Source organism: Anguilla rostrata, chromosome 1 (genome assembly GCF_018555375.3).
Source record: "Anguilla rostrata isolate EN2019 chromosome 1, ASM1855537v3, whole genome shotgun sequence".
NCBI lineage: Eukaryota > Metazoa > Chordata > Actinopteri > Anguilliformes > Anguillidae > Anguilla > Anguilla rostrata.
In genome coordinates this window covers 16,806,008-16,832,585 of record NC_057933.1, presented here as the reverse complement: position 1 = coordinate 16,832,585, position 26,578 = coordinate 16,806,008, and the positions used below count along the sequence as shown (strand labels likewise).

Genomic DNA, 26,578 nt, shown 5'->3' with positions numbered 1-26,578 from the left:
CACCTCCCACTTCCCCCCCCACCCCCATCTCCCCCAAGATCTCTCTTTTAATAAAGCTCTCAAACAGCTGAAACAAATTTGATGACTGTCCGTGATTGACATATCCCCTGTGTCCAGATGGTTTCATACTGTTTACAAATGTATTCAGGACCTGGGATGTTGAGTCCTCATCCTGTTCAATCGTATTGTTTTCTGATTGGGCTCTGCACCAATATCACACAAGCTTATTGAATTTGGTACCCCATTCTGGACGGCATCCTATTTATTTTACAACAGCAGGCATGCATCTTAAATGCACATTCAGTTATTGATTTTGTCCTATGCCCATGCACAACATTGTGCAAAAATAACCCATTTTCCAGTCTGCTAATTGGAAACCTTCAAGAGCGGAGGACCTTTAAGGAGGCAACAGTTGCTATGTAGAACCATAACAAACATTAGCTGGAATCAGGGTGTGATTAAGGAACATGTCATCATAAGAGAAAGATACAGTGAAGTTCATAAGCATTTGGACAGAGATACGATATTTGTCATTTTGGCTCTGCACCACACATTGGATTTGCAATGAAAACAGTGAATAAGAGTTTAAAGTGCATACGGTCAGCTTTAATTAATTAATCTCCTGAAACTTTGAGAATTCTCTAAACTAATAAATATATTGAAATTCCCTATGGCCATATGTTTCTCTATTTATTTAAAAGAATGATATAATCTCATCTGAAGCTGGTTTTGCTTATTAATTATTCTTCTCCAAATTTGGACCATGTATGACCAGGGTTGTTGTGAACATTGAAGATTTTCTGTTTTCTATATTAAAATAGTCAAAGGGAGAGTTGTAACTAGCCTCACAGGTGCATTAAATTCAAAATAAATTGTTGTTTATTGCACTACTCTCCGTTTCCAGAGAACGATGCCTCAGGTTCCGTGCACAACTGCCTCAGGGATCCTGCATCAGAAACATATGTGGAGTGGTCATGTGTAAACACCAATGACTTTCAGATTCACGTGGCAGCAGAGAATGGCTACCACGTGCCTGCCGTTACTGAGTACACACACACACACATGCACGCACACCCACACACACACACAAATGCACACACAGGCACACACACAAATGCACACACACACACAATAGCTAAATTACTGCAGTTATACTGAGAAAATTGCAGCTGTGTTTTTGTAGTCATGATTTGTTTTCCCCTATTTATAATACTATTGTTTTTCCATTTTCAGCTGTATATAGAAATCTGTAAACATACAGGTACATGCGCACATATATACAGCACAGGACACAAACAAATCTCTGCATTCATCACTTAATCTAGGAACATTCAGACAACAAAACATTCAGAAAAACACAGCACATTTGCTTCAAGCTCCAATTATGAATGACAGAACACCATGACTATATAAACCATTCTAAAACAGTGTTTCACACAATTTTATTTGTTATTTTCTACAAGTGTTCATAATCCATACATACAAGCGAACCTAATTTTAATAACATTAGGATTATCGTAAAGTAAGCATTCCAATAACAAATCTACCAATCCAACAAAATCTCAGAAGTATTATTAAATAAGTATTGTGCAAATATAATATATATGCAATTAGATATCAGCTAGTATATATCTAGTATTATGATGTTGCTGTCGCTATCAAGAGATGTATACGTTGTTTGACGAAGCAAGATTGAATGTGCTCTTCGGCAAATTTCACCACTGTGCAAGTGTTTTTGGATGCAGAACCCAAGTGCATTATTATAAAATAAAAAATTAAATATATGAACAAACAAATTAATAAATAAATAAATAAATCACCCACTGGAATTTGACAAGTGAAAAACACAGAATGCATCAAGCAGTGTCAGGAAAATGTTTCCTCAATGTGGAAAGAATGGTTTTAAACTATTTATTAAAACAATAGTTCATAGAGATTATCTTCATTTCATGGAAGTGGACTTTTTGGCCTGCTGTTCCGTTTCAGTCTTTTTCAAAGCCTAGCTTTTACTTTTTTTTTTTACATTTTTCTTGCACAAATAAATCTGCTCATTTTTGATTGTTCATTTATGATACAATGTGGAAAATGTGTAGGGGCATTGGATTATTAAGGTTCTATGAAATGCAGATCATTTGAAATGTGTCAGACTGATCCACCACTTCAAATAAGGAATGCCTTCTTTCACCTAAAATGAGTGTGTGCATGTGCATGTGTGTGTGTGTGTGTGTGTTTGAGAGAGAGAGAGACAGAGAGAGAGAGAGATAATAGGGATTGGGGAACTGAGGATAGCTGGGCTCTGTAAGCAGTCACAGCAGTTTTTTTTTCAAAATACCAGTCCCTTTTCAGTCATTAGAAGTTAATTATGTGCGATTTCTAGGTTTGCATATTGTCTCAGCTAAATCTGTGACAAAGCATTTAAGGTGTCTGGTGCTGCACCTAAATAATCTGTAAGCGCACATACATTTTTATCCCCTTGAAATCAGACCTCTAACCAGAAAGTTCAAGCATTACAGGCAGGAATTACTAGCGCTGGTTTAACCTCAAAGCAACTTTTGCCCCAGAAGTTGAATTGCACAATGAAACCATCTGAGGACAGTGTCATCTTTTGTCATTCCAGGTAGACAGCAGTCAGAGAGCAGATCCCTACCCCCTGAATACTCCCCCTGACTGATCTCCGTCTTCCTTGTCTGGGCTGGGTTGTTCCACCAGCTCAGGGAAATTTGGACTCACACAACCGTTGACAGCATCTCGGACGCTGGCAGGGAGTGAACTCGTCTTCTTCTCATGTTCTGAGAGGATCTCGTGGTTGAGCTGTAATGGGGAAGGGGAAGGGGAAGGGGGGGCAGGGGTCAAAGAGGAAATGAGTATATGTCCATGTGTGAACTCAACAGAAAGTGTACTGTGTCCATTAACATTAAGGATTTCAGTGTAATCGCATTTGTCAGCTAATCAACAGAATAGTAATCAACAACAAAAAAAAAGCTTGGAGCCTAAGAATTGATATGATGGAAAAGCAAGCCCTAATTAGTATGCAGTTTTATTCATCTTTATCTTTGATTCACATCTGCCTCATATTTTATCACTGCTGCAGTGCACTTACAGTAAGAGCTTTATGCTCAAGCGAATGCAACACATTGAACACATTCCACAGTTGTCCATTCAAAGCTGAGCCTTTCAAAAATGACAAAAGAATGTATTCACCAGCAGCACATCAAGTCGTATTCCAAAAGGCTAAAATAAGGTGAATTCTAGCACAATGAGGACCTACCCTTGACAGACCAATGTTTACATAACTTAGGAGGACATGCCTGTTATTGAGTAGTATATACCAGGTTTACGTGTCATAATAATCATCTGAAAATATTTGAGAATGGTATACGCTGGACACAAGACAGAAATCAAAGCAAGAGTGTTCACCTGGTTAGTCTGGTCTTTGATCTGCTCCAGGGTAGCGGCCTGCTTCCTCCCCAGTGCTTCCTGTTGTATTGGGTTACTGTTAAAAAGCTTCATTCATCACACCTCTCAGCATGTAAAACCTGCTCCCACAATGCACCCTGCTGCACCACAGGGGGAGCTGCAGGTTTTATACATGCCCACTGATGCATCTACAGTGTTTTGTACTGATCTAATGTAAGCTAACCCTAGAACATTCTGAGAGTTGCACTTTTTTGTTATCACCTTCTCCATCCTATATCGTATCTGTTTGTGAATACAAAAGTACCAGAACTGGTAAATACAAAAGCACAAACAAAAATTGTGGTAAATGATGACTATATGCAGATCTGGTGTTCAGCACAGGAGATAATGTGTTTTTGCTTTTAACTACTTTTTAACTAGGCTACTTTAGCTGTCTTGCAAGTGCCATGTTTTCACATTAATGTTAGTGATGCCTATAGATCATCTGTCAGTGTACAAGTTATTGGTAGGTCTATGGTGTATACAATAAAACACTTGCCATAATCCATTTAAAAATTAGATTTTTCCCTTTCCTTTATTTGTAATTCACGGTAAAGGACAAATGACTGAATCCATGCCTATGTGTTTCTTTGAGCTACGTAGTCTTTCCCCAAAGTTATGTCTAAAATTGCGCAATTCCTTCACAACATTCTTACGAGCAGAATACTCTGCAGTTTCTTCCACATACGGATTGTCATTTTGAGCCCTTTTTAGTGGAAAATTCTTTTCACACATGAGCATGTGGTAAAAAATAATAATAAATGAAATGCCACAATGCAATGAAGCAGAATCTTAAACAAAGGATGTAAACAGCTAACTTGGGTGATTATTTGCTTGTCAGCACATTCATTCATCTTTAAAATCAGAAATGAATCTATAGACATGGTAGTGTGCTGGTGACTTGGTTTGGTCAGTGCATTCAGGCCAATAGTACGCATGAGAACGGAGAAAGGAGAAAGGCCTTGTGCAACTCCCTGGTCTCCGGCACACTATGCATCTATTCACAGTTGCCATGGATATGTGTTTACCGGCTGCCTCTGATATACAAATGGGCACATTGATAATCACTGGGGCACATACATGGACATATGTCAACCAAAGCATTGTGATATACGCATTCAGAAAGCACCCTTTGTACATATCTATAAAAATATTGAGCATGCACTGACATTTTTATAAATAAAAAGGCATATTGCTGCTTACAACATTTGTTGACTGGTCACCATCCTCAGCAGTACCAGAACCACCATTTTTGTCCTTCTTCACTCTAAAGCAGAATTAGAACAAGATTCACTCCTTTAACAATATTTATATTACATAATCTTACAAGATGCATACATCTGCTGTGATGAAAGTTATTCATCACAGGAGAAAAAGCCTGTAGCCACTTACCCTAATGTCCTACTGGACACATCTTAACATGGAGAACTAAAGACTGAGGCCTGGATTCAATGAGCATCTTTCCTTAACTTCATCTTTGACAAATAAATGCAAGTTATGCACATTGGCCTCTTTCTTCAAAATCAGAGTTTGTCAAGCTCAGCATTTAATCTGTCAAATGGGGCTTCTGAAAAAAAGGCTAGCACTTGCTTTAATTTAAATGTCAAACTCAAGGACAAATGTCAATTGAACACAGGCCAGTGCCATTTCCTCCTCATTCCACGGAGTTGTCAGTCAGTTCGCTGTAGGTGAACCCACCTCTCCAGTGCCTGTGTTTCTTTGGCATGCTTCTCTGCAGCCAGATCCAGCAGCTTCGTTAATTGCTGTCACACCAGATGAAGGAAACAGGAAACAGGAAATGACACTGTCAGCATATCCATTTCCACAAACACTAAAAAGTCACAGCCAAAGCCATCTCATTTTGTATGAAAATGGCTTTTTTAATTTGACACACCTACGCTGGATATAAACAAAAGAAACACGAGTTGCCTTGCTTTGGACCACCAATAAAGCTTTAGTTATACTATTAACTTATCTGCTACTCTGGCATCCAAGATTTACATCCAAGAGATTAGTTAAAAATAAAGAGGACTCAAATGTTTGCATATTTTCCAAAGATGGTCTTTGTAGATCCCAGCCCTTAGTAAAAGAAAGCATTGATTCTTCCATTCTGAGTAAATCAGGTGCTTATGTTTGTTATGCACTGGAGTACCAATCTATAATTGGCAATCAATGCTTTGATTGATAGTACCCCTGAGACTAGGAGTTAACTGACAGGTCATACGGACAGTAGTGTTGACTGTATCGTAAAGCTTTTTAAATAGAAGTGGATTGCATTCTTATTTTAGCATTTTGGCTTAAATACTTAGAGGTGCAGGTCTATAGAATTCAATAACTTAATTAAGAAACCATCCACACTCAACACTTTTAGTGAAGATGAGGCTGTATGTTTCCTTTCAGCTTTTTGGGGGCAAAAAAAAAACCATGCTGGAATTTGTTGAACAATGTGGACTCAGGTTCATATAAAATTAATCTGTTGCCCACTGCACTGATGGAAAACTTATGAATGAAGGACATGGTGGTGACAACAGCATTCAACGAGGTGACAACAGCATTAGTGATGCATTATCCGAACAGTTGTCAGGCATGCACAATGTTGAAGACGTGAAAACATATTATGCAAATACACCCCTGTTCAGCAAAATTTGTATTGTGTAAAACCTAGCAATGAAGAAAAAAATGCTAATGACTAATTTTGATTGGACTCCAGAAAATGAAGTAGATGTGAAATTAAGACTGCAATCAGCACATAACACTATTTCACTGATGAAGGCATTATGCCATCAAAACACAGTAATTAAAGGGCCAGTGACTGCATTATTCTATCAAAACACAGTAATTAATGGGCCAGTAACTATATTGTAGTGATAGTATATGATACAGGTTACAACAATGATAAAAAGTTAAATCACCAAGGTTCTGATCAATGAAGGGTGTTCATAGTAACTTTACCCTTAAATGGCAGTGGTGGGTATTGTGGGAAGTGATGGTTTTATAAACAATATTTTAATTACAATATAATATTGCTTTCTCAACAGAGCTCTGTAAAAACAGTTATTTATTGTATGTAGTATGTAAGCGGGTTGACATGCATGTCTGTGTTAGTTACACTGTTCATGTAGTTACATTTCAGTATACAGTACATGCATACAGTTCCACAGGTATACATATTAGGCTACTCTATAATAAAGTAGTAGGTCACAGAAATCTATGCACAAACAAATGTATCATTACACTGAACATGTGCCTGTGGTGCACATGTGGGTTTGAGTCCCAGTTTGGTCCATGTCATTCTAATCATTAAAACCCTTAAGTGGCCTTGCATACACCTTAGGCTATTTGGTGACGAATCCATGTGTATATACAGGGATCTCCATAATGTTTGGGACACATTTTTTCTTGATTTGACTCCGTGCTTCACAATTTTTTATTTGTAATCAAACAATTCACATGTGGTTAAAGTGCAGATTCTCAGCTCCTATTAAAGGGTATTTTTCTACATTTTATATTTTGGTTTCACCATGTATAAATTACAGCAGTTTTTATACATAGTCCCCCCCCCCCCCCCAAAAAAAAAGTGTACAGAGCCAAATGAAGAAAATAATATGTATTTCTCCCAAACATTATGGATCTCACTGTATATTGTGTTCTTGTATAGTGCAGTATATGATAATGTCAGGGAGGAGGACAGGCTGGTGCTGTACCTCAGTGGCGTGCTGTTCCTTCTTCTTCTTCAGAAGATCGTACTGCCCCTCCCATAGCGTTTTCAGCTCCACCAGTAGCTTAGCCTTCAGTTCCACAGCCTTGTCAGGAACAGGGGTTGAGTCACCGCCACTCCTAGGAGACAAAGCCACAGGACAGGACAGGTTAGGAGTCCCCCTGTGCATAAATGACTCGTATGCTATGGAATAACAAAACTAGAAAGGAATTTACTGTCATATTTCTTCAGGCAAACCCGAGTTGACTCAACATTGAATTTACTGGGGAGTGAAAAAGGGATAAACGGGATTGGAGAGCTCAGTTTCTTGAGTGCTTTTTCCTTTCATTTCCTTAAGCCATCCATTAATCAAGGGATAGCGATTCTCTAAGAATGCAATTTATTGCTGTGCTTGTTCGTTCTATCTGAACTGAACTGCATGCACCCAAAACAAAAACAACAACATAACTGTTGAAGTGTCTAGTTCCACCTAGTGGATAGATATGCTGTAACTGACATAACGATGCATCGCTTTACGGAAGCTTAATGAAAACTTAGCGTGGAAGATGGACTTACTCTTTCCTCTTCCCAGAGGACTTCTTCTTGAGAGATTTAAACGACTCCTTGTATTTGAGTATTAGGTCATCTGCCTTCTTCTGAAATTTCTTCTCCATCTCTCGGATCTCTTTCTCGTGTTTTTTTATGACTTTCACAAAGCTCTTGTGTTGTTTCAACTCATCCAGTGTCACAGAAGATGGTTCTGGAGATGCAAGATAAGGAAGTGCGCTTCAACCATTTCAGAAGATTTTGGGGAAAATAGATGGTGGTTGAAGCATAATAATAAATAGCACTGTTCAAACAGAATATTACTATTTTCTGTACTGCTTCTGTATCCCTGGAATTTGACAGGGAAATGACTCTGTAAAATAAAAAAGTATTATACTTTCAGTGCACTTTTTATAATGTACTTTTAGTACATATGTACTAATCATGTACTGCACAAATTTTGGCCACACTTTAAGTGTACTAAATGAACTAAAGCTGTACTTTTGCACAACTTCTGTACAACTTTATTGTACTTAATTGTACATAAGTGTGCTAAATTGGGACACTTTTATAAACCTAAAGTATATTTAAGTATACTAATTGAAAGGGTAATTTGTAGGTATTGGAAATATACTTTTAGTACTGTTCAGTTCTGTAGCCAGCCTACTAGAAGGGGTGGGTCTTTTTCCATAAAGTGGACCTTTATATTCTGAGTACAGGATATCTTAAGCAAGCTGCTTGACTGTATTTCATTACAAACCATGGTATTGACTTTTGGTATGTTTCAGGCTTAATAAGTTGCATTGATTTCCACTATATGCTACATGACCTAGCTATATTTTCCCTGCTCTAAGAACTTCTTAAGTTAAATATGAAACATAACAATGAAAACAGGTACAAGACTTTCATTGAAATATAGTTAGTTTTATTTTTGATTACATTCAGTGCATTTCAGTACACTCTACATTTCATTTAGTACACTCTAAGTGTGTTGCGTTCCATTACAAATACGCTTTATTCTGCTCAAATGAATAACTTAAATAATATACATATACTTACATACATATGCTTAAAATTAAATACATAAAACCATGATTGATTAATACAAAATTCAATAAGATGAAGAAAATAACAATAAAATTAATAAATTAAAAGAACAATACAATTAAACATGGCAATCGGGCTCGATAGTGGATAGCCTTTAGCCTGAATAGGTGTTAGAAATATATAATAGTAGTATACTTTCCAGGGATAGAAACAAAGTGCGAAATGTATATTTACTGACAGTATACTTCAATTTCATTGATTGTAAGTGTATCCTTTTTGAAGGTATATTTTAAATATGATTAAGTAAAATCAGTAAGTATACTATTAGTATAATTAGTACAAGTAAAATTTACCAGGAATAGCCTACATAAAGTGGACTTTTAGTATTAAGTATACTACAATAGACTTTTAGGAAAGCAAAGTTAAAGTAGACTTATAGAGGGTATACTAGTAGTATGCTATCCAGGGATGAAAATAAAGTATACTTATTTTAAGTACACTGAAGTACAGCTTAATGACATATATTTGGAAGTATACTTTTAAAAAGTACCATTTAAACATACTTTAAGTGCAAAAACTATAAGCACACTTGAAACATTTCTGTATAATTAAATAGTTTTAATACACATTAGTGTACTATTTTTTCCACTTGGGCCATCTGCATAAAACCACTAAAGTACAGGAACATTATAAGACGTATGGCCACGATCAAAGCCTTGGGTCACTGAGCATGGCAAATGACACAGCATACCTTACCTGGGCCAGAATCTTTGGATGCTTCCTCAGTTACTTGAGGTTTAGCAGGGTCAGAGGGGGGATCAGTGTTGAGGGAAGGGACAGCAGCAGCATCTACAGGAGTATCACCATCTTGGGCAGGAGTATCATCTGCAGGAGTATCACCATCTTGGGCAGGGGTATCTTCTGCAGGGGCCTCACCATCTTTGGCAGGGGCATCTGCAGGAGCCTCAGCATCTGGAGCAGGTACATCATCTGCAGGAGCATCACCATCTTGGGCAGGGGTATCTTCTGCAGGGGCCTCACCATCTTTGGCAGGGGCATCTGCAGGAGCCTCAGCATCTGGAGCAGGTACATTATCTGCAGGAGCATCACCATCTTGGGCAGAGGTACCTTCCGCAGGAGCATCACCATCTTTGGCAGGGGGATCATCTGAAGGGGCCTCAGTATCTTGGGCAGGGGTATCTTCTACAGGAGAGTCACCATCTGGGGCAGGTGCATCATCTGCAGGAGTCTCAGCATCTGGGGCAGGTGCATCAGCTGCAGGAGTCTCAGCATCTGGGGCAGGTACATCACCTGCAGGAGTCTCAGCATCTGGAGCAGGTGCATCACCTGCAGGAGTCTCAGCATCTGGAGCAGGTTCATCACCTGCAGGAGTCTCAGCATCTGGAGCAGGTAGAGAAGAGATGTCTTGGGTGGAGTCTGTGGCAGAGGGGTTATTAACAGCATTGTCTGCTTGGGAGGGGTATCAATCCCTTTCTCTTTCTACTACCTGTTTTTTATTTTATTTTATCATACAGATAAAACGAACGTCCTATAGACTGAAAGCAAACATGGCATGGACCTCCACATTACCTAGCTGTGTGACTGGGTCTGCTGATTGCTCCTCCACCTTGACTACAGGGGTAACAGGGGGCAACTCAAATGGTGACACGTACTCCTGTGGATACACATACCACCAAAATCCCCATCAGAGACACATTCCATTGATCATGCATTTTAGATGTGGTTACTGGTATATGGTCTTTTCAGTGTAAGACAGTTGGGGGAGAGGGGCAGTTGACACAGAAAACAACTATTCTATTTTTGATAAGGTACTCCAGACTAAGCCTCCCTCAGTGTACCACATTATAAAGTAGCACGGTACACATGCATCAATGTCTTAGTTTCACTTATTTCTCCAGTAAGCTGTTTAAAGACTTCCTAAGATTGTACAGGCCTTACCTCATGGGGCTTTGAGGGTTTCTCAGTCTTGGTTGGGTTGAATAAGGCATCAGTGAAATCTGGAACAGAGAGAAATTGTGCTCAAGGAGAAGAGTAACTGATTTATGTATTGGTCTTGATTTTTGTCTCATGCAGCATGATTACATGTGTCCTTAACTTAATTCATTCCCTCTAACCGCTAAGCCTCTTTTGTGTCCTGAGGCCCATTACAAAGGTTTCATACTACTTTTGATCACCGTTAAAAATTTCTGTCAAATGTACATTCTCTTCTCTTTTAAATAATTAAAATCCCTAACATCCTTGGCTCTCATCTTTATTTTTGAATTATTGTTCTTCTTTGGTATTGCTGTCACATAAAGCTAGACAGCAAAGCTGCAGACAGGACCTTTTATGATGTGCTTGTAACAATTATTCTTTGATATGGTCAAAATCTCCAATTTTGACCATATGTGCCAAATCATTGTAGCTAAGTTTCTGAGCCACTGATTAAGAAAACCTGATAAAAAAGGACACGTCTCCTGATATGTGAACCAATTTCAAGCAGTTATAAGACTGGTAGGCTTTGGTGGTATTTGAGCAAAAATAGTGCAGGTACCAAAAATCAAGTACCTGCAAAAGCTGCCGGAATGTAGTCCTTAATGTCAATATACACAAAGATAGACGGGAGAGTGAGAGGCATGTTGCTTTCAGTGCGCAGGCAGATGTGATGGAAACCTGCCAGACAGAGAATAATACAAATCAGGGGACTGGAACAAACCCAGCCGACTCCTAACCATCTCAAAGGAATGCTAGAGAACATAACAAGACAGCCGGGAGGGTCAAACAATCAACGCAGAATGAAGTTGTGATGCACTAATAAAAGCGAAAGAGACAGCACTTTTCTTTCACCTGGCTGTATGGCATCGATGGGAATTATCCTGTGTCCCAGGAACTTCCCACTCTCCTCATGGACCACCATCCTGAGGGAGGCCATCTCGGGCAACAGGATCTATCAAGAAATAAGCACAGATTAAAAAGCAGCTGGCTGTGCATTCCTGACCCAGCTGAGCCATCTGGGCTGGCATGCAGCCAATCACAGAGACAGCGCCCACCTTCTCAAAGACAAAGGGCTCCTCATTCCACACAGGGTTGATGGCATTAGCGGTGGCCGACCACTTTGTCCGGAACTTGCGTTTGGGGTCTTTAGGCAAGCCAATGATCTCCACTTCCACGCCCGTCTTCACGTTCTTGTCCGACAGGAACTGGCCCGAGTAGATCTGAAGAAAACACAAGAAAGACCAATGACTTCAGAAGCACACATACTGTACACAAATGCACTCACACACACAGACATACACACAAACACACTCACACACACAAACACACACACAGACACACACACACACACGCACGCACGCACACACACTCACAAACTGTGAAAACATTGCACGCCCCAGTGTTGAGTGATTGGGGAGATTTCAAAACAATTTAATTGGATGCAGAGCAGGACTATACAGAGAACCTCCCACCTCTGCATCAGAATATCAATCAGCTGAAGGAGACACTCTTAGCCAAGCCAAAGAGTGGAGCCTCTGGGAGATACACTAAATGCAAATGGCGATAAAGAGCTCTCTGATTCAAACAAGCAGAGGCACCAGCACACCCTGATGGAGTCATTTAAAATCCCAACTCTCAAAATCCATTTTTGTAAAAACAAAATGACAATTGCCCCATACCGTACCTACATTTATGAATATTTTTACATTATTTATTAGCTTAGATTGGAATGTGTGAGAGGAGCTCAGCTTGCCTTTATTGTTAGCGTGCTGGCGATGATGGTGTCAAACCTCTCAGTGTGGGGATCAAACTTCTTGTCACTTCGACGCAGGAGGTCATGTTTAAGTAGGTACCCTGTCCTCCCGTTGAACTCAAACAGGGCCATGTTCAGCTGCATGGGAAAATCTATCGACAAGAATTATATAGCACAGCCATCAGCTGAAATGTATTTCACTCTATAATGTTTCCTGTCTTGTAATGTAAACTCAGCTATTAAACACAAGGGTTTCAGTCATGTTTCCAGTATTTTCCTTATATGTATTCCCTTTTCCATTCACACCTTTAGAGGTGTGAGTGGTGGGGGTGGGGGGGGGACTGTTCAAATAATGAAAATTATAGGTATAATCAGGTCTGTGGGAAGAACAAAATGCATATTCTGCTGCCCTTGAGAACCATGTTTCAACAGAACAATCCACATCTCAATGCCTAGTACTGTCCAACATTGCCCTCTAGAGGAACACACGACAATAACTAATCCACTTACATTGGTATTTAAATGAATTTAAATCCAAATATTGGATCAACACAATAGAGAATGAGACCTGATTTAAAATAAACTCAGGATCCTACCAAAAACAATATCAATAGTTATGATAACCCTACTGATAACATTAACATCTGTGAAACTGTACAAACAGAAATAAGACCTGCAGATTTGATCTGGCCATACAGTACCCATAGTTTGGTAGTTAAGTGCCACCATTTGACAGCCAGCAGTCCAGAAAGGCTGAGGACTGTAGTTAGATGAATCCATTCTGGTGCCCTTGGGGTAGATCCTGCTCATCTGCCTCTTGTTGTATCTGTATTGCCCTGTATAGGAACTCTGTTACAGACCGTATGGTTTTTCAGTGATAAACACTTTCTTATTCTTGGCCAAATATACAGCGATCAGCCACAACATTAAAACCACCTGCCTAATATTGTGTAGGTCCCTCTCGTGCCGCCAAAACAGCTCTGACCCATCGAGAGTTTTTAAAATTATGTGGAAATAATTCACCCTCTAACAATATCTTAGCTTTTTATAGCCCTGTAGCAAGTGATAATGTAATAAACTACCAATTGTGTAATAACTCCCAATAATATAATCCATTTCAATTTTTTTTTATGTAATAAAAACCAATAATGTAACAAGTAGTAGTATTGTACTTCATTGATCCCCGAGGGGAATTTGCACTGTTGCAGCATCAAAGACAACAAAGTAACACAATCAGATACAAATTTACAGTAGATACAAAATATCAGATACAAATATACAGAAGATACAAATATATACAGAAATCCAAATATACTAGAGGACACCTTCAGAGGTGGAGTTCATGCCTCGACGGGTCAGAGCTGTTTTGGTGGCACGAGCGGGACCAACACAATATTAGGTAGGTAGTTTTAATGTTGTGGCTGATCGGTGTATATTGCCCACCATGGTCTCATCTGTCCTTCTTCATGGTTGTTTTAAACCTGTGATCTATTTTTACAAGGTTAATACTCATATTACTACTGCCACTGCTGTTAGCTCTTACTATTGCTATCAAAATGAATAATAACAATAGTATCAGTTATTGGTATCCTTATTATTGACAGCAACAAAAGGATACTCCACAAACTCCACTGCTGACTTGGCAATCAGATCTCCCCCTTTGGTTTCCACAAAAGAAGAGATTGCGTAGCTCCGGTTCTTCTCTGCCAACAGGAAAGGAAATGATTTTTAAAAGGAGTTTCTCTCCAGCAGGGATACGGCTCATTTAACACTGCCAGCAGCGTCACACCACACAAAACCACTAATTTGGGCAATATCATTAATGTCAGTAGAGCAAAGCTTCTCGTTGCTCATTTTAGCAGCACATTTGAATGAGCATATTGGCTAATCTTATAGCAGCAGGGCTCTGGCCAAGATTCAGACTCCCCTCTGATGACTCACTTTTAGCATTCTCGAAGGAGATGAACTTATTGGGCTGAATGTAATTGACCAAGGCAGACATTGCTTCATAGGCTGTCACTTCCTGCCCCGCTGTTCCCTGACAGGAAGTGAGAAAAATGCTGGTGACCGATTATGACAGAGAAATGGATGACGGGGGCTGCTGAGTGACGGTGCCACTCTACCTCATCCGAGTTCTTCATCTTCTCCTCATCTTGCTCATCATTGTCGTCATGCTCCTCATGGTCATCGTGTACCTCCCCCTCTGATGTAAAACAGACAGAGGGTACTTTTACCTGACTTGCACATATCAAATGTCCCTCTAGCTAGCAGCTACTGCACATGCATTTAATATGCTGCCAAATAGGGCATTCATTCCACAGTCAATAGAGATCATACAGTAGCCATTCACTGTGCTTTTAATATACATCTATACAGCAGCCTTAGTGCATTCCCTATTCAGCTTGCAGACATCACAATGTAACCTCCATAGTGCATTCACTATACAACCTACAGGCATCTCTGCAATAGCCAAAGTGCATTTTTCCAACATAAGAACAGTCCCTTTCTGAGAAAAGGTCCTAAAACATCATAGAAACATGGTTCGCTATCCACTTTACTAGAAGTCAACAGCATTCCACCACTGAGCCAATCAATAGAAATTACATCCAAAAATAGGAACAGGAACCTTACAAGGGAACATACATTCGGAAAGAACTACAATCCACAGAGGTGATCAGTATGCACACCTTGACTCTCCTGGGTGACTGTTTGGTTGGAGTCAGTTTGGGTGGGGCCAGTTTGATTTGGGTCAGTTTGGGTGGGGTCAGTTTGGTTTGGGTCAGCTTCGCTTGCGTCAGTTTGATTTGGTTCAGTTTGATTTGGTTCAGTTTGATTTGGTTCAGTTTGGTTTGGGTCAGGTTGATTTGGTTCAGTTTGGTTTGGGTCAGCTTGGTCTTGTGGCTGGTCTGCAGTCTTCTTGGGGGCCTCTGGTTCCTGTTTGGCCGCACTGTTCTTTTTGTTCTTGATCAGGATCTTTCCCATCATCTCAGATGGGCTTGGGATTTGATGGCCTGGCTTGAGCTGGTGAGAGACACACGCAAGTAGGTATGAAGGAGATCAAACATGCCAACTACACTTCAGCAGCCAGAGTAGCCTACACAACTTACAACACATTTAGTCCACAAGCAATTCAGGTTTAGTAGCTTACTGGTAATGACACAGTGCCCCACAGAGAAGTCAAACCTAAAACGTCTTTGTAAGCCCACTTCCCTAACCATTATGTGCCACCCCAGCAAACCAAAGAGAGAGAGCTAGAGTCCTTTGCGACAGTTTGAATGTTCAGAGAAATTCTACATTTCCCCACTTCCAAGGTTGACTGCTTTAAGGAAGGAGCTCCTGCACATGGAGGGTTAAGCACCAGTGAAGGTCAGCTGAGGTGGAAGTCACAGTCACTGAGGTGGAAGGAAGGAATGCTGGGGAGGGTGATGTTTAAGCTTTTATTGCCTCTGACAGGACACAGGCTATAAAGAATGGCTCAGCCTGGAGACTCTGACAGTGTTAATTGGGGGAATATTGCAAGTTTAAAAGCTTCTGTGTGAATGACCTTTCTGACTGTGCAGATCACAGAAAACACTGACAAAAGCCACTTTGTAGTCATCTCGCTGCTCAGATGAGTTTATTCATTGTGATAGAATGGACCCAAAAGACTTGGTCATAATGAAGGGTTAGGTATTGCCCTTTCATCAGAACTGGCTGAGAGTAAAGCGTGCACACGCTCAGGAGTATAGCTATAGATGTAAAAACACATTAAAAGGCAACCGTGTAATCATACACTTTAGCCAAAAGCAACATTTGTTGCCACCTCAATGTAATTACAACAGGAAGTATACTGTATATGACTGATTATCTGGAATTCGGACAACAATAGAAGCAATGCTTCTACAGTGTATGTAGAAGAGCCATGTAACTGAAACAGGAAGTGATTGTAGCGGTCTATCAGTTGTACTCACTGGATAATTCTCCAGAGGTTCAGTAAGCAGGGCATCTCCAAAAATGGTCTTGCAGTAGTTGGCCATCTTCTCTTGCTGTTTGACTCTTGATAGAGAGTAAAGTATATAAGTCTATCATTTATATATCTGCATACAATTTGAATTCCCTAAGAAGTGGTAATAGAGCAAATATGTTTAATTATTTATGTTCAGTTTAACATCATGTTCGAAATAAAGTATGTAACTAATTCTTGGCCTTCAGGATAAGATAAAGTGGAACAAAGGAAAAACCAAGGATGAGTGTAGAGCTCTTACGAGTCAACATGGTTCTCAAAGGACAGTATGACGGGATATGGAGAGGTCTTGAAGGCACTCTCCGCGATAGCCTCAATCACGTCCTAAACAAAGGTAAAACAAGCTGAAGTCATTACTTGCTTTCTTAAAGTTTTCAGGCACATATGCCAAAAGGAACATACATCCTACAGTACACAGACAAGACACAGGAACATTCCATTGCGATCAGCTGGACCCATAGGAAACTGAATAAAATAGGCAACCTTGCCGCATTGCCTCAAATCAGTTCTGTGAGCAATGATTCAAGCTCGCTCACAGGCCAAATAAAGCAGGATGTGCAACATATTCAGTGATGGGAAGGATAGGTGGCATCCAGCCGGGAACTAGATGTCATCAAAACTGGCAGTGTGGCTCCCTGATGGCTACAAATGCCTTTTTTTTAGTGACTCGAGAAAGCAAAAACACTTGTCTAAGGAAAGGTGTGATGCAGCAAATAGCAGAGGGCAGCGGCTCGGCCTGCTTCTCCAGACGTGAGCTGGCAGAGGCAGAGAGGGAGCTGTCACCGAGCGACACAGCGCAGGGTCGCGCTTCCGGAACGAACGCGCACTGCCATGGAGACGCTGCAGGGACTGGTGCAGCGCCGCTTTATTGCATTACCTTCCATTCAGCTCCCCTCTGATCATCTGACAGGGGACAAGCCAGCTGCTTGTTTGCCAGTTAATAGGCATGTTGAACCACAGAGTGCAGAGATTTTTCATTCTTTGTGTGGCCATGTACGCTTGGCACACACAGTGTCGTGGCTTTCTCAGTGATGTGAATACCATTCTGCAAATTATATTAAGTCACCACATATCCATACGGGCAGACGGTTCATAACAAATTATTTTGTATAAAAAAGTATTTTGGTATGTATAGCTTTACATAGCTTCTTTACTCCAGGGCCTGCTCTGAATTCAGCCTCTCTCATTACACCTGTTACCCCATAACCAATGATGCTCTCTCCATTAGACTACCGTGCACAGTGGCAGGTAAGGAGGCACACCTTAAAGAGAATCTCGGTGGTCATGGTGAAGCCGTGGGTGATGATTGGCTCTTCCTCGGGGGGCTTGCCTTTCCAGCAGTCCAGCTCCAGGCAGCGGCACCCGGCCAGCAGGCACTGCCGGTACATCTCGGGAGATGAGACGCCTGAGAACTGGCCCGCTGTGGAGAGAGCACGGGAAATAAAGCCCCACTGAGCCTTGATGTTCCAGATCAATATGTATCAAAATGTATCCTACCTTAGAGTGCACCACAAACCTAACCCCCCCCCCCCCCCACCCCCCACCCCCCCTCCAGATTGCCTTCTCAACCATCAGGCCTGTGACTCAGTCAGGTCGGCGAGTTGTGATGTTATCTCCTGCTAAGTATATCAATGAGTAATGTTGGGATATTCACATTGATAGACTGAACACTAAAACAGGAGTCTCATACCTGTGAGTAGGTGTAAGAGGTGTGTCAGAGACTCTTATCTGTGAAGCCCTAACCTGTAATTTATGCTAGGGGGCTCTTACCAGTGAGTAGGTGTAGGAGGTGTGTGAGGGACTCTTACCTGTGAAGCCATAACGCATTATTTGTGCTGGGGAGCACTTACCTGTGAGGTAGGTGTTGTGGGATGATTTTACTAGGTAGTGAGGCAGGGGCTGGGTCATATCGTGACACTTGGAAAGCTTCTGCAGTAGCACCACAGATGTTTCAGGTCCCATCAGGTAGAACAGGAGGCCCTCTGGAGAAATCTGACCTGTAGAGTACAACACAAACAAAGGTATTGCTGAATCACATCGTTATCAGTCTACGGCAACATTATGTCACCTTAAGTGATGATACAACTGTCCCATTAGTTTTAAGGGTGCTAAAAGATCTGAGCTGCAACCCATGCAGGCCCTGAGCAGCTCACACAGTTAAATTCTCCCACAGACAGAAGATGTCCCATAGCGCTCGCTGCACGCACCTCGGTTAGCGTTGGAGGAGCACGGCTCGTACTTCTCGATGATGTTTTTCACCTGCTCAGGGCGCATTGGAGGGAAGAGCTCCTCGTTCAGCCGTGAGTCACGCTGCTTCTCGTTGACAAACTTGGTCAGATTCTCCTTTGTCATGTAGGGCTTTGTTGAGCTAGGCAGAAGCAACAGAGGGTCAACAACTGAATGAGAAATTAACAAGAACAAATGGCCCCATCAGCCAAGGTGAAGTCATCAGATCAAATGCACTTACAGTAGAATCTGCCGACAGACTGCTTAAAACCTAACGTTGGTCAAAATTACCATTAGTTATTTAATTCTAGCCTGAAATATCTTAATATTTATAATTTTACAGAACTTTATCATTCATATTTCTAAATAAAGGGTACCACCGTGCTGGGACATTAACGAGGTAACTACATGAGACTTACTAAGTAGTGAATATTTCGTAGATTTCAGGCCTGGGACACAGATTCATCAGGAAGGTTTTGAATGCAGCTTCAGTAAAGACGTCAGCCTTCATTGTGTCTCCCTTGCAAAGTAGACGATATGGCGTTATACAGACATTAGCACCCTATCCAAGTTATCTTGTTAATTTTTGAGAGGTCCAACACATATAAAGCTAATATATATATATATATATATATATATATATATATATAAAGCAGCAGAGAGCACCTGAGTGTGCCACATCTAGGACCATCAAATTTAACACTGAGGAAATTGCAGGATGCCACTAAGGCATCACTCTCACCTTTCCTTTAGGGAGGTGGGCTGCACTCAGGGCACTCTCCACTCTCTTCTTGTCTGCAGGGAACATCTTGTAGATACTAAAAGACAAGACACAACATCAGTAAATCAAGCATATGTCATCAACTGCTGATTATGTACATTCTGCGACATTGTGTATAATGTTGTGCACAAACTGTGGGTCATTACCTATCTGTTGAGATATCTGTTGGGTCGTGAAATCTTTCACTAACCGCGGATTTACACCAAACACTGCATTCCCGTAATTCCCACGTAATTCCTATTCTGCTACATGGCGCCGATTAACCAAAATGCGTAGGCCTATAATAATTGTCCTTGACGCTCGTTCTTGGCTAGCAAATTTGCTCGACCAGCCAAACTAAGTCACAGGAGAAATTTGCTCGAGGCTACAACAGCAATGCAATTAGGCATGTATGAAAAAATTTTACTATTCATTAGGCTAATGTTATTGTGTTTGGTATAGAAAAAAATTAAACTAGTTAAAACGCATGTTTATTGTTTGTGTATTTACAGTGTGTTTCATATGATTACGTAAATGCCTGTTTGTTGGCTGGTGCGTCGTTCCTACTGCACTCCTCGAGATAGCGCCGATTCTTTCTAATAAACTTGTTTATTGTTCATTCAACATAAGATATTTTGTCTTTTTATGCTTTTGACCTAAGAAAATCTGCGACGTAACTGAAATTATGGCTGTATTGACATATTAGCCGATTTCTTTTAAGTTTCCCACTGGGAAATGGATAAGTGGCTGATACGTCCCATTAAAAAGAGAATCGCTGACGAGCAACAGGAAGACATTTTTGTTTTATCCTACTGAGCTTCAGTGATAAAGCTTTGAATTATGTTAGACAATGCTTGTGTGATTAATTGCTTGCCAATTTCAGTAAATTTGTCCTTTCGTTTAGCCTTTATTAAATAATGGCTAATGACAGTTTAACACTTATTTTTCACTCAATTGTTATTAATGAAAATAACACCAGTTTGGGTCACATAAAGCATGGATTGATATATATAGGTCATCACTGAACATTTTTAAACACCCTGGTGTAAATGACCACTGGAAAGGCTAATAGCTCAGGGAGAGTTTTTCATGCCAATTCTGAGATTTTCATTCATAATTCAAGTATTCCTGCTCATAGTGTCCCACAGTCCATAAAAAATGCTGTATACCTTGTGTAAATGGTCACTTTGTCTTGGTTTAGCCAAATAGTTGACCCAGTTAATGAGTTGCATGGTTCGAATCAAACAAAAACCAGAAGCATTTGTGGCACTCCACCACCAGAACTGCCTACTCCTGCATAGTTCCATTAGAAAAGTGCATCTATATTATTAAGCCTTTATGTTGAGATTATTATTATTATTATTACAGCCATTTAGCAGACGCTCTTATCCAGAGCATCTTACAGAACTCTTACTTCTTGACTGGGATCTTGCCATCCTTGTTGGTTTGTAAGGAGATCCGGACATAGCTGTATGGGACAGAAGAGCGAGAAACAGGAAGGGCCAGTGTTTTTGTCAGCGTAAGATTTCCGTCAGCTTCAGATGCCACATCAACTTCACAGAACTCTCAGAGAGGCCATTTCTTATCTTTTTTTTATAGAGAAGCCCATGTCTTAAACTTTATAATATGGATTAAATATTTTGTGGAAGGAACCTGTGTGTCATTTGTGTGCTATATGAAAATAGGGCATTTTGTGTCCTTATAATCACTCCTATAGCAGATGATTAGTCCAGAGAACTGGGTGCAAAACCAGTCCACTTGTAGTACTCACATTTTGTCCAGGAAGATTTGTCTGCATGCATTATTCCTCAGAGTGTTGTAGACTATTGCCAGGATATCTGTGGCCCAGTCCTGTAGCCGGAAATCAGACCATGATAATGCATAAATTCATTCAATTGTTGTTTGATTCAGAAACATCACACACCTGACCACTAACCCGCTAGCTGTACAAGGTGTTGTATTATTATTATACTAAAAAATTCAGGATTTAATGCTATGCATATTGAAACAGTTGGTTACCACTAGAGAGAGCCAAAGTAATTAGGACTTCAGGATGAGTGTAATTCTGAATTAAACAGACTGTGGTAAAGGAAGGGGATTTTTGAATCAAAGCTGATCTACAAAAATGTCTTCAAAAATGATACTTGTGTAATGAAATTATTACTTATTAGCATATTGGATCACCATAGAGAACAAATTGTCAAGCTATGTATAGAGGATAATGCAATTTGGCGAGTATAGACTCAAATAGCAGTTAGGCCCACCTGAGTGCTGGAGAATAAGTTTTTCCAGACAATAAAGAGCTATTACTCCAGATCTATTCTGGATCAACCTTATTGAGCTTTGCCTATAGAGCTCACCTGTGATACATTTTCCTTGTAAGCAAAGAAGTTGTGGTATGTTAAGTTGACTGTGTCAAGGCCTGACACAATTGTCAAGGTTTTGGCTAAATGGTGACTGTCGGGAAAGTCCATGTTGAACACATTGCGAACCTTAGGATTCTGTTGATGTAAATACAAATGAGAACCATTAAAACAGAATCAAGTCATTTAGAAAAATGTATGTGTATCATTGTCATTAAGGAGTTATTGATAGATTTTTGTTAGTTTTATAAATCACACACTTTCAATCACACAGTTTTTGTATGAATGGTATTCAGGTTATACAAGTAACAGCTGGCTGAATAGTTAGTGAATACGATAGACAAGTTCTCATAATAGGGAACAATGTTGCATGAGACTACAGAGCACAGTGTAACTATGCTGTAACCACGCTGTAACCACAGAAGCAGCACTCTCTCTCTCTCTCTCTCTCTCTCTCAATCTCAGGGATCCAGCGAGCACATGACGTTCAACATCCACAGCCTCTGCTTTTCATACCCAGGGCATCTGAAAGGTGAAGCCTAACCAGCAAGGCAAATTACAAATTGCATGCAAAATGCAGAGTGAGAGAACAGAGAAAGGATTGGGTCTGAGAGTGGTAATTTTCCATCAGAGCGACTGACACCCACAAAAGAACCATTTAGGTAATGTTGAACAGCACTGTGAAGTGTGAGACATTCAAACGATTAATGTATCTCAAATGTCACATGAACTTAAAGAATAGCGCAATCTCCAATCATTTTTAATTCAAAGCAGCCACAAAGCAACAGTTAATTCCTTCAACAATTTCTGTGCACAGACGAGTGCAAGTGGTGCCACTTGATAAACTGTCTCTAGAGATTTCCCAGTGAGGTCTCTGGTGGCTAAGATCTTAAAAGCAAGGCAAAACCCAGACAAAGAAAAGTAATGCCATTTTTGTGTACTATTGAAGTTTTTTTCATAGCTTAGTTACTAAAATATTTTTGTTTAAGTTCGGTTTAAGTTTTATTGTAATCCAATCCCATGAATATATTTTAAAAATCAATGGTGATGAGCAGAATCTTTATCAAGACGGAGAGTAAAAGCTTTTGTTTATATTGCATGATGTAATGCTTGACACATGAAATACGAAGCATGAAGAGATGCTTTAAATCTCTATGGAGACAGTTAATGATGAAAGATGCTCAAACTGTCTATCAGCCTATTCATTGTATGATCTGTACATTATGTTTGCACAGTATGATCTGCCCTCCAGATCACACAGCTGTTCTCTGATAGAGATAAATGATTGCTTTTATATAATAAACAAATGTGTGTGTGTGTGGGGAGAGGGGTGGGGGTGGGAGAGAGAAGTGTCTATCTTGTCAGTGGATATGCATAGACATTTGCTTTTGCAATGCATCTTATCTTTTTTGTGTGGGTGTGCTGTTATGATTATGGATTAAATTTGGGTGGGTGGAGGGTGGCGGGGGGTGTATCATTCGTAATGTGCATTTAATCCTCCTCAGAAATACGATTTTGTATGAAATACTGTTATTAGAAAATGTTTTAATGAGAAGAGGGAGCTTGCTTTTGCTCTTAATGGGTCCAAGTCTGAACCTGGGTCAAGATCCTCTCCTTATGCACATGGTCTTTCTACCTCTAGTTTTCTTCTGTTCAGTGGGCAGTAATATAACCAGAGGATATCGCTATCCTCTTGTGTGGGAATAAAGCAAAATAAGCTTTTTTCAGTCGCTACATGTATATGGATGTATTTGTTGTTTTTTAAAATCATGTTGAGGTGGTAGGCCCAGATCTTGTATAGACTTGAGCCATTTACGATCACAGGTGGCCTCTTCGATATGCAGGTGCCTGCCTGTCAAATCTGAATTGGCGTGTGCCCTATGGCTATGCTGTTGGGCTGTTGGCATCTGTTTTTTTTTTTTTTTTTTGCAAGGCAAATCATTGCCAGCAAAAACAACAAGGGACAGCATCGGGTAGCAGCAGATGAGCTAGAATAAGTCTGAAAGGAGCACAAGAGAATGTGAACAGCAGCATTCAGTCACCTCCTTTCAAGCTAGAGTCTGTGGCAGCCCTCCAGATTGGTGCATGTGTTACACAACGGCAATCTTGATAATGTCTCCCTTCAATCTGACAGTGAGATTTCACATACGTCCACCAAGTAAACTCAGGCAGCCTATTAAGGGAATACGAGATATGCTGCAGAACAATGACATTGGCTGCTTTGTGAAAACTCTCAGAGCTGACTAATGCACTGCTGTCAACCAAGTGCCTGTGCCGAGAGCAAATACAGTTTCCTTCAGAGAAAATGATGCATGATTCATGAGCATCTCCCAGGGGATTCAAAAGGTTTTTCCCATAAGGGTTTTACTGCAGAGCGCAGCATACACACCAGGATGACGACACACAAACAAAGGCAGAGTCAGAGAGCTCTTTTTCTCTCTCTCTCTCTCTCTCTCTCTATCTCTATCTATCTCTCTCTCCCCCTCTACCCCCCCCTCTGTCTCTCTCTCTCCATTTCTCTCTCTTTCGCTCCCGCCTTCTCCAACAAGCACAAAAAACACACATCAACATATTGGATTTCTGTGTTTACTGGATTTTAACCAAGCTGCTTAAAGCTGCAGTCGTACACCATAGGGAAGCAACGAGTCTTCAAATTTGGATATCTAATGTGCATTTTCAATATGAATTTTAAAGATTACACTCCTAAAATTCAGTACTCACCTTTGGAAGCTTGGCATATTTTCCTGCTCTTGTGTCTCGAATAGTGGCAACATCCAGGAATGTTGTCTCCTTCAGTGAAAGACATTAAAATAAAACCAAATGAGCAACCATATAAATGCTTAATAATATCTATTAATAGTGGTGATGTCCATTATTGTCTCCCTGTCAACAAAGAGTAGCATGTCTGTACAGCTGACTGGGAATAATAATATATACAATTATCTTTTGAGGGAAAATTTATTGAATTGATTTATGTGAGGAATCACAAGCGACTTCAGTGAAAAGCTTGGTCAGTACCAGCATGAGGAATGACTAAAAAGAATAGCATGAATAATACATTGTCCAAATGCGTTTCTAAATATAAACATATATGTAATTTATTCAATTTATGAAAACATAAAATATGACTGAAACACATGTGCCGTAAATATGTGAGTGTGTGCGTTATGTTTTATTGCCCTGTATTGCTTTCCACACTACATGTTTGTGTGCATTGTTTGTCAGTAAGTATTCTGGGGGTTTGAAGCAGCGCTGCAGCTGTCTGCAGTTTTCTTTCTGCCTACGCAGGTCTCAGATCAGCGAACAGCCTGGCAGGCCCTCCTCGGCTTTGATCGATATGTCTCTGCGCTGTTCAGAGAAATGCTGCTCTGATGCAGGCTCTGAACTCTGAATCCAACACCGTGGCCTCACTACGTCCGTCTGAGCGCTGACACGGCACATCGGATCCTATCGGTACCTTACTGTAAATGCGTCACCGTATTTACCCGGCTTTGAAAGTCCCCCAAGATAAAGGTGCCTGTGTATATGTGTATAATCATTTACAATGGCAGTTGTGCTAGTCATTTCAGTGCTATATCCTTTCTGAGAGAAGTGTCAAGATGTCCTGGGTCACCTGGGAGTGTGGCATAGTACTTACCCTGCTCTGATTAACCCAGTAAAGGTAGTAGCCCTTTGAGTCCATTTTCATGGTGACAACCGATGTCTTGGATGAATCCTGAGAAAACACATAGTATTGACTGCCATTTTGCAAGCAAATGTGGTTATGATTGGACTGTGTTTATTTCTCTTTTCAAAGTAGGCCTTAATATGGCAGTATAAAAGGGTTTTTACTGAATTATTAACTCTGTGTGTGTGTGTGTGGGGGGGTGTGTGTGTGTGCATAGGTGCGTGTGTGTGTGTGTGTGTGTGCGCATGTGTGTGTAGGTGGGGGAGGTAAGTGGGTGAGTAGATGGATGGGGGGATGTTGTTTCAGTAAGTGATTTCTTTCCTTGATCCTGTTAGCACATTTGATCTGATTATTTGTAGGTGACTCATCTTTCAGACACAACCTTCCAGAGCATCTCACTCAAATTCTCTATGTAGCAGGACCCCCAGAGACTTCAGACTCATTCCAACCAAACACTTTCATGATAAGTCTGATGCAATTCAATCGCATTATTCAAAGCATTATTCAAAGCATCTATCATCCCTATGACCTAATCAAGTTCACAGAATTTAAGAAAGCATCTATCATCCCTATGACCAAATCAAGTTCACAGAATTAAAGAAATTATTTTTATTAGTGAAACTAAAGTTTTTTCAATCACAGTCAAATACTAGTCTGTCATTGTACATAATTCCACACAGTTAATAGACTTATGGACTGTTAAGAAAATGTTTTTTTTATGTATGCTATTTTGGCTATGACACCTAATGTTGAGTTATTGCTGCAGCTATTTCCCTGGAACAGCCGACAAGCTTTCGCGTAACAATGGCTGCACACAGGAAATGTTGAATACAAAAAAGAAGATTCAGATAAAGATTCTGTTTTTCAGAAGGCTGACATTACGTTTAGATATACTCACCTCTGTCCATTTTGTGAACCTGTCACCTTTGACCAAGTAGTCTTTGACATCTGGGAATTCGAGATTATTAGGTTTTTTATCCATTCTTTTCACTACACAGTGATCTTCTGTGTACTTCTGTGTAAAACGGTATTTTCTGTTGCTAGTACATCAAAAAAATCCCTTGA

The 26,578-nt window shown here is 40.3% G+C and overlaps 1 protein-coding gene across 2 annotated transcripts; it reads right to left on the bottom strand.

Moving 5' to 3' along the window:
• Positions 1-1,437: 1,437 nt before the first annotated feature.
• Positions 1,438-26,578, bottom strand: plcb2 (phospholipase C, beta 2). 2 transcript variants are annotated; one of them, XM_064325880.1, is made up of 31 exons: positions 26,412-26,578; positions 25,484-25,561; positions 24,568-24,636; positions 21,844-21,984; positions 21,255-21,334; positions 20,898-20,951; positions 19,466-19,541; positions 19,143-19,243; positions 18,705-18,865; positions 18,348-18,494; positions 17,760-17,917; positions 16,739-16,821; positions 16,445-16,529; positions 15,182-15,515; positions 14,618-14,697; positions 14,436-14,532; positions 14,113-14,197; positions 13,196-13,320; positions 12,495-12,646; positions 11,797-11,961; positions 11,594-11,693; positions 11,315-11,419; positions 10,706-10,764; positions 10,337-10,421; positions 9,503-10,147; positions 7,730-7,913; positions 7,161-7,293; positions 5,155-5,219; positions 4,660-4,723; positions 3,418-3,477; positions 1,438-2,811 (listed from the first exon to the last, which is right to left on the bottom strand). In XM_064325880.1, the coding sequence occupies exons 1-31, from the start codon at positions 26,493-26,495 to the stop codon at positions 2,644-2,646; spliced, it is 4,023 nt and encodes a 1,340-aa protein (XP_064181950.1). In that variant the 5' UTR covers positions 26,496-26,578; the 3' UTR covers positions 1,438-2,643. The 2 variants fall into 2 exon arrangements, with proteins under 2 accessions (XP_064181950.1, XP_064181959.1); XM_064325889.1 differs by having other exon boundaries at positions 9,503-10,111.

Excerpts from the sequence above, each read along its gene's own strand:
- plcb2 (XM_064325880.1), bottom strand. The coding sequence starts at position 26,495 with ATGGATAAAAAACCTAATAATCTCGAATTCCCAGATGTCAAAGACTAC. Across the intron at positions 21,985-24,567 it reads AATATGCCAAGCTTCCAAAG|AATCCTAAGGTTCGCAATGT; the intron begins GTGAGTACTGAA and ends TTACATCAACAG. Across the intron at positions 7,914-9,502 it reads ATCCAAAGATTCTGGCCCAG|AACCATCTTCTGTGACACTG; the intron begins GTAAGGTATGCT and ends TTGCATCTCCAG.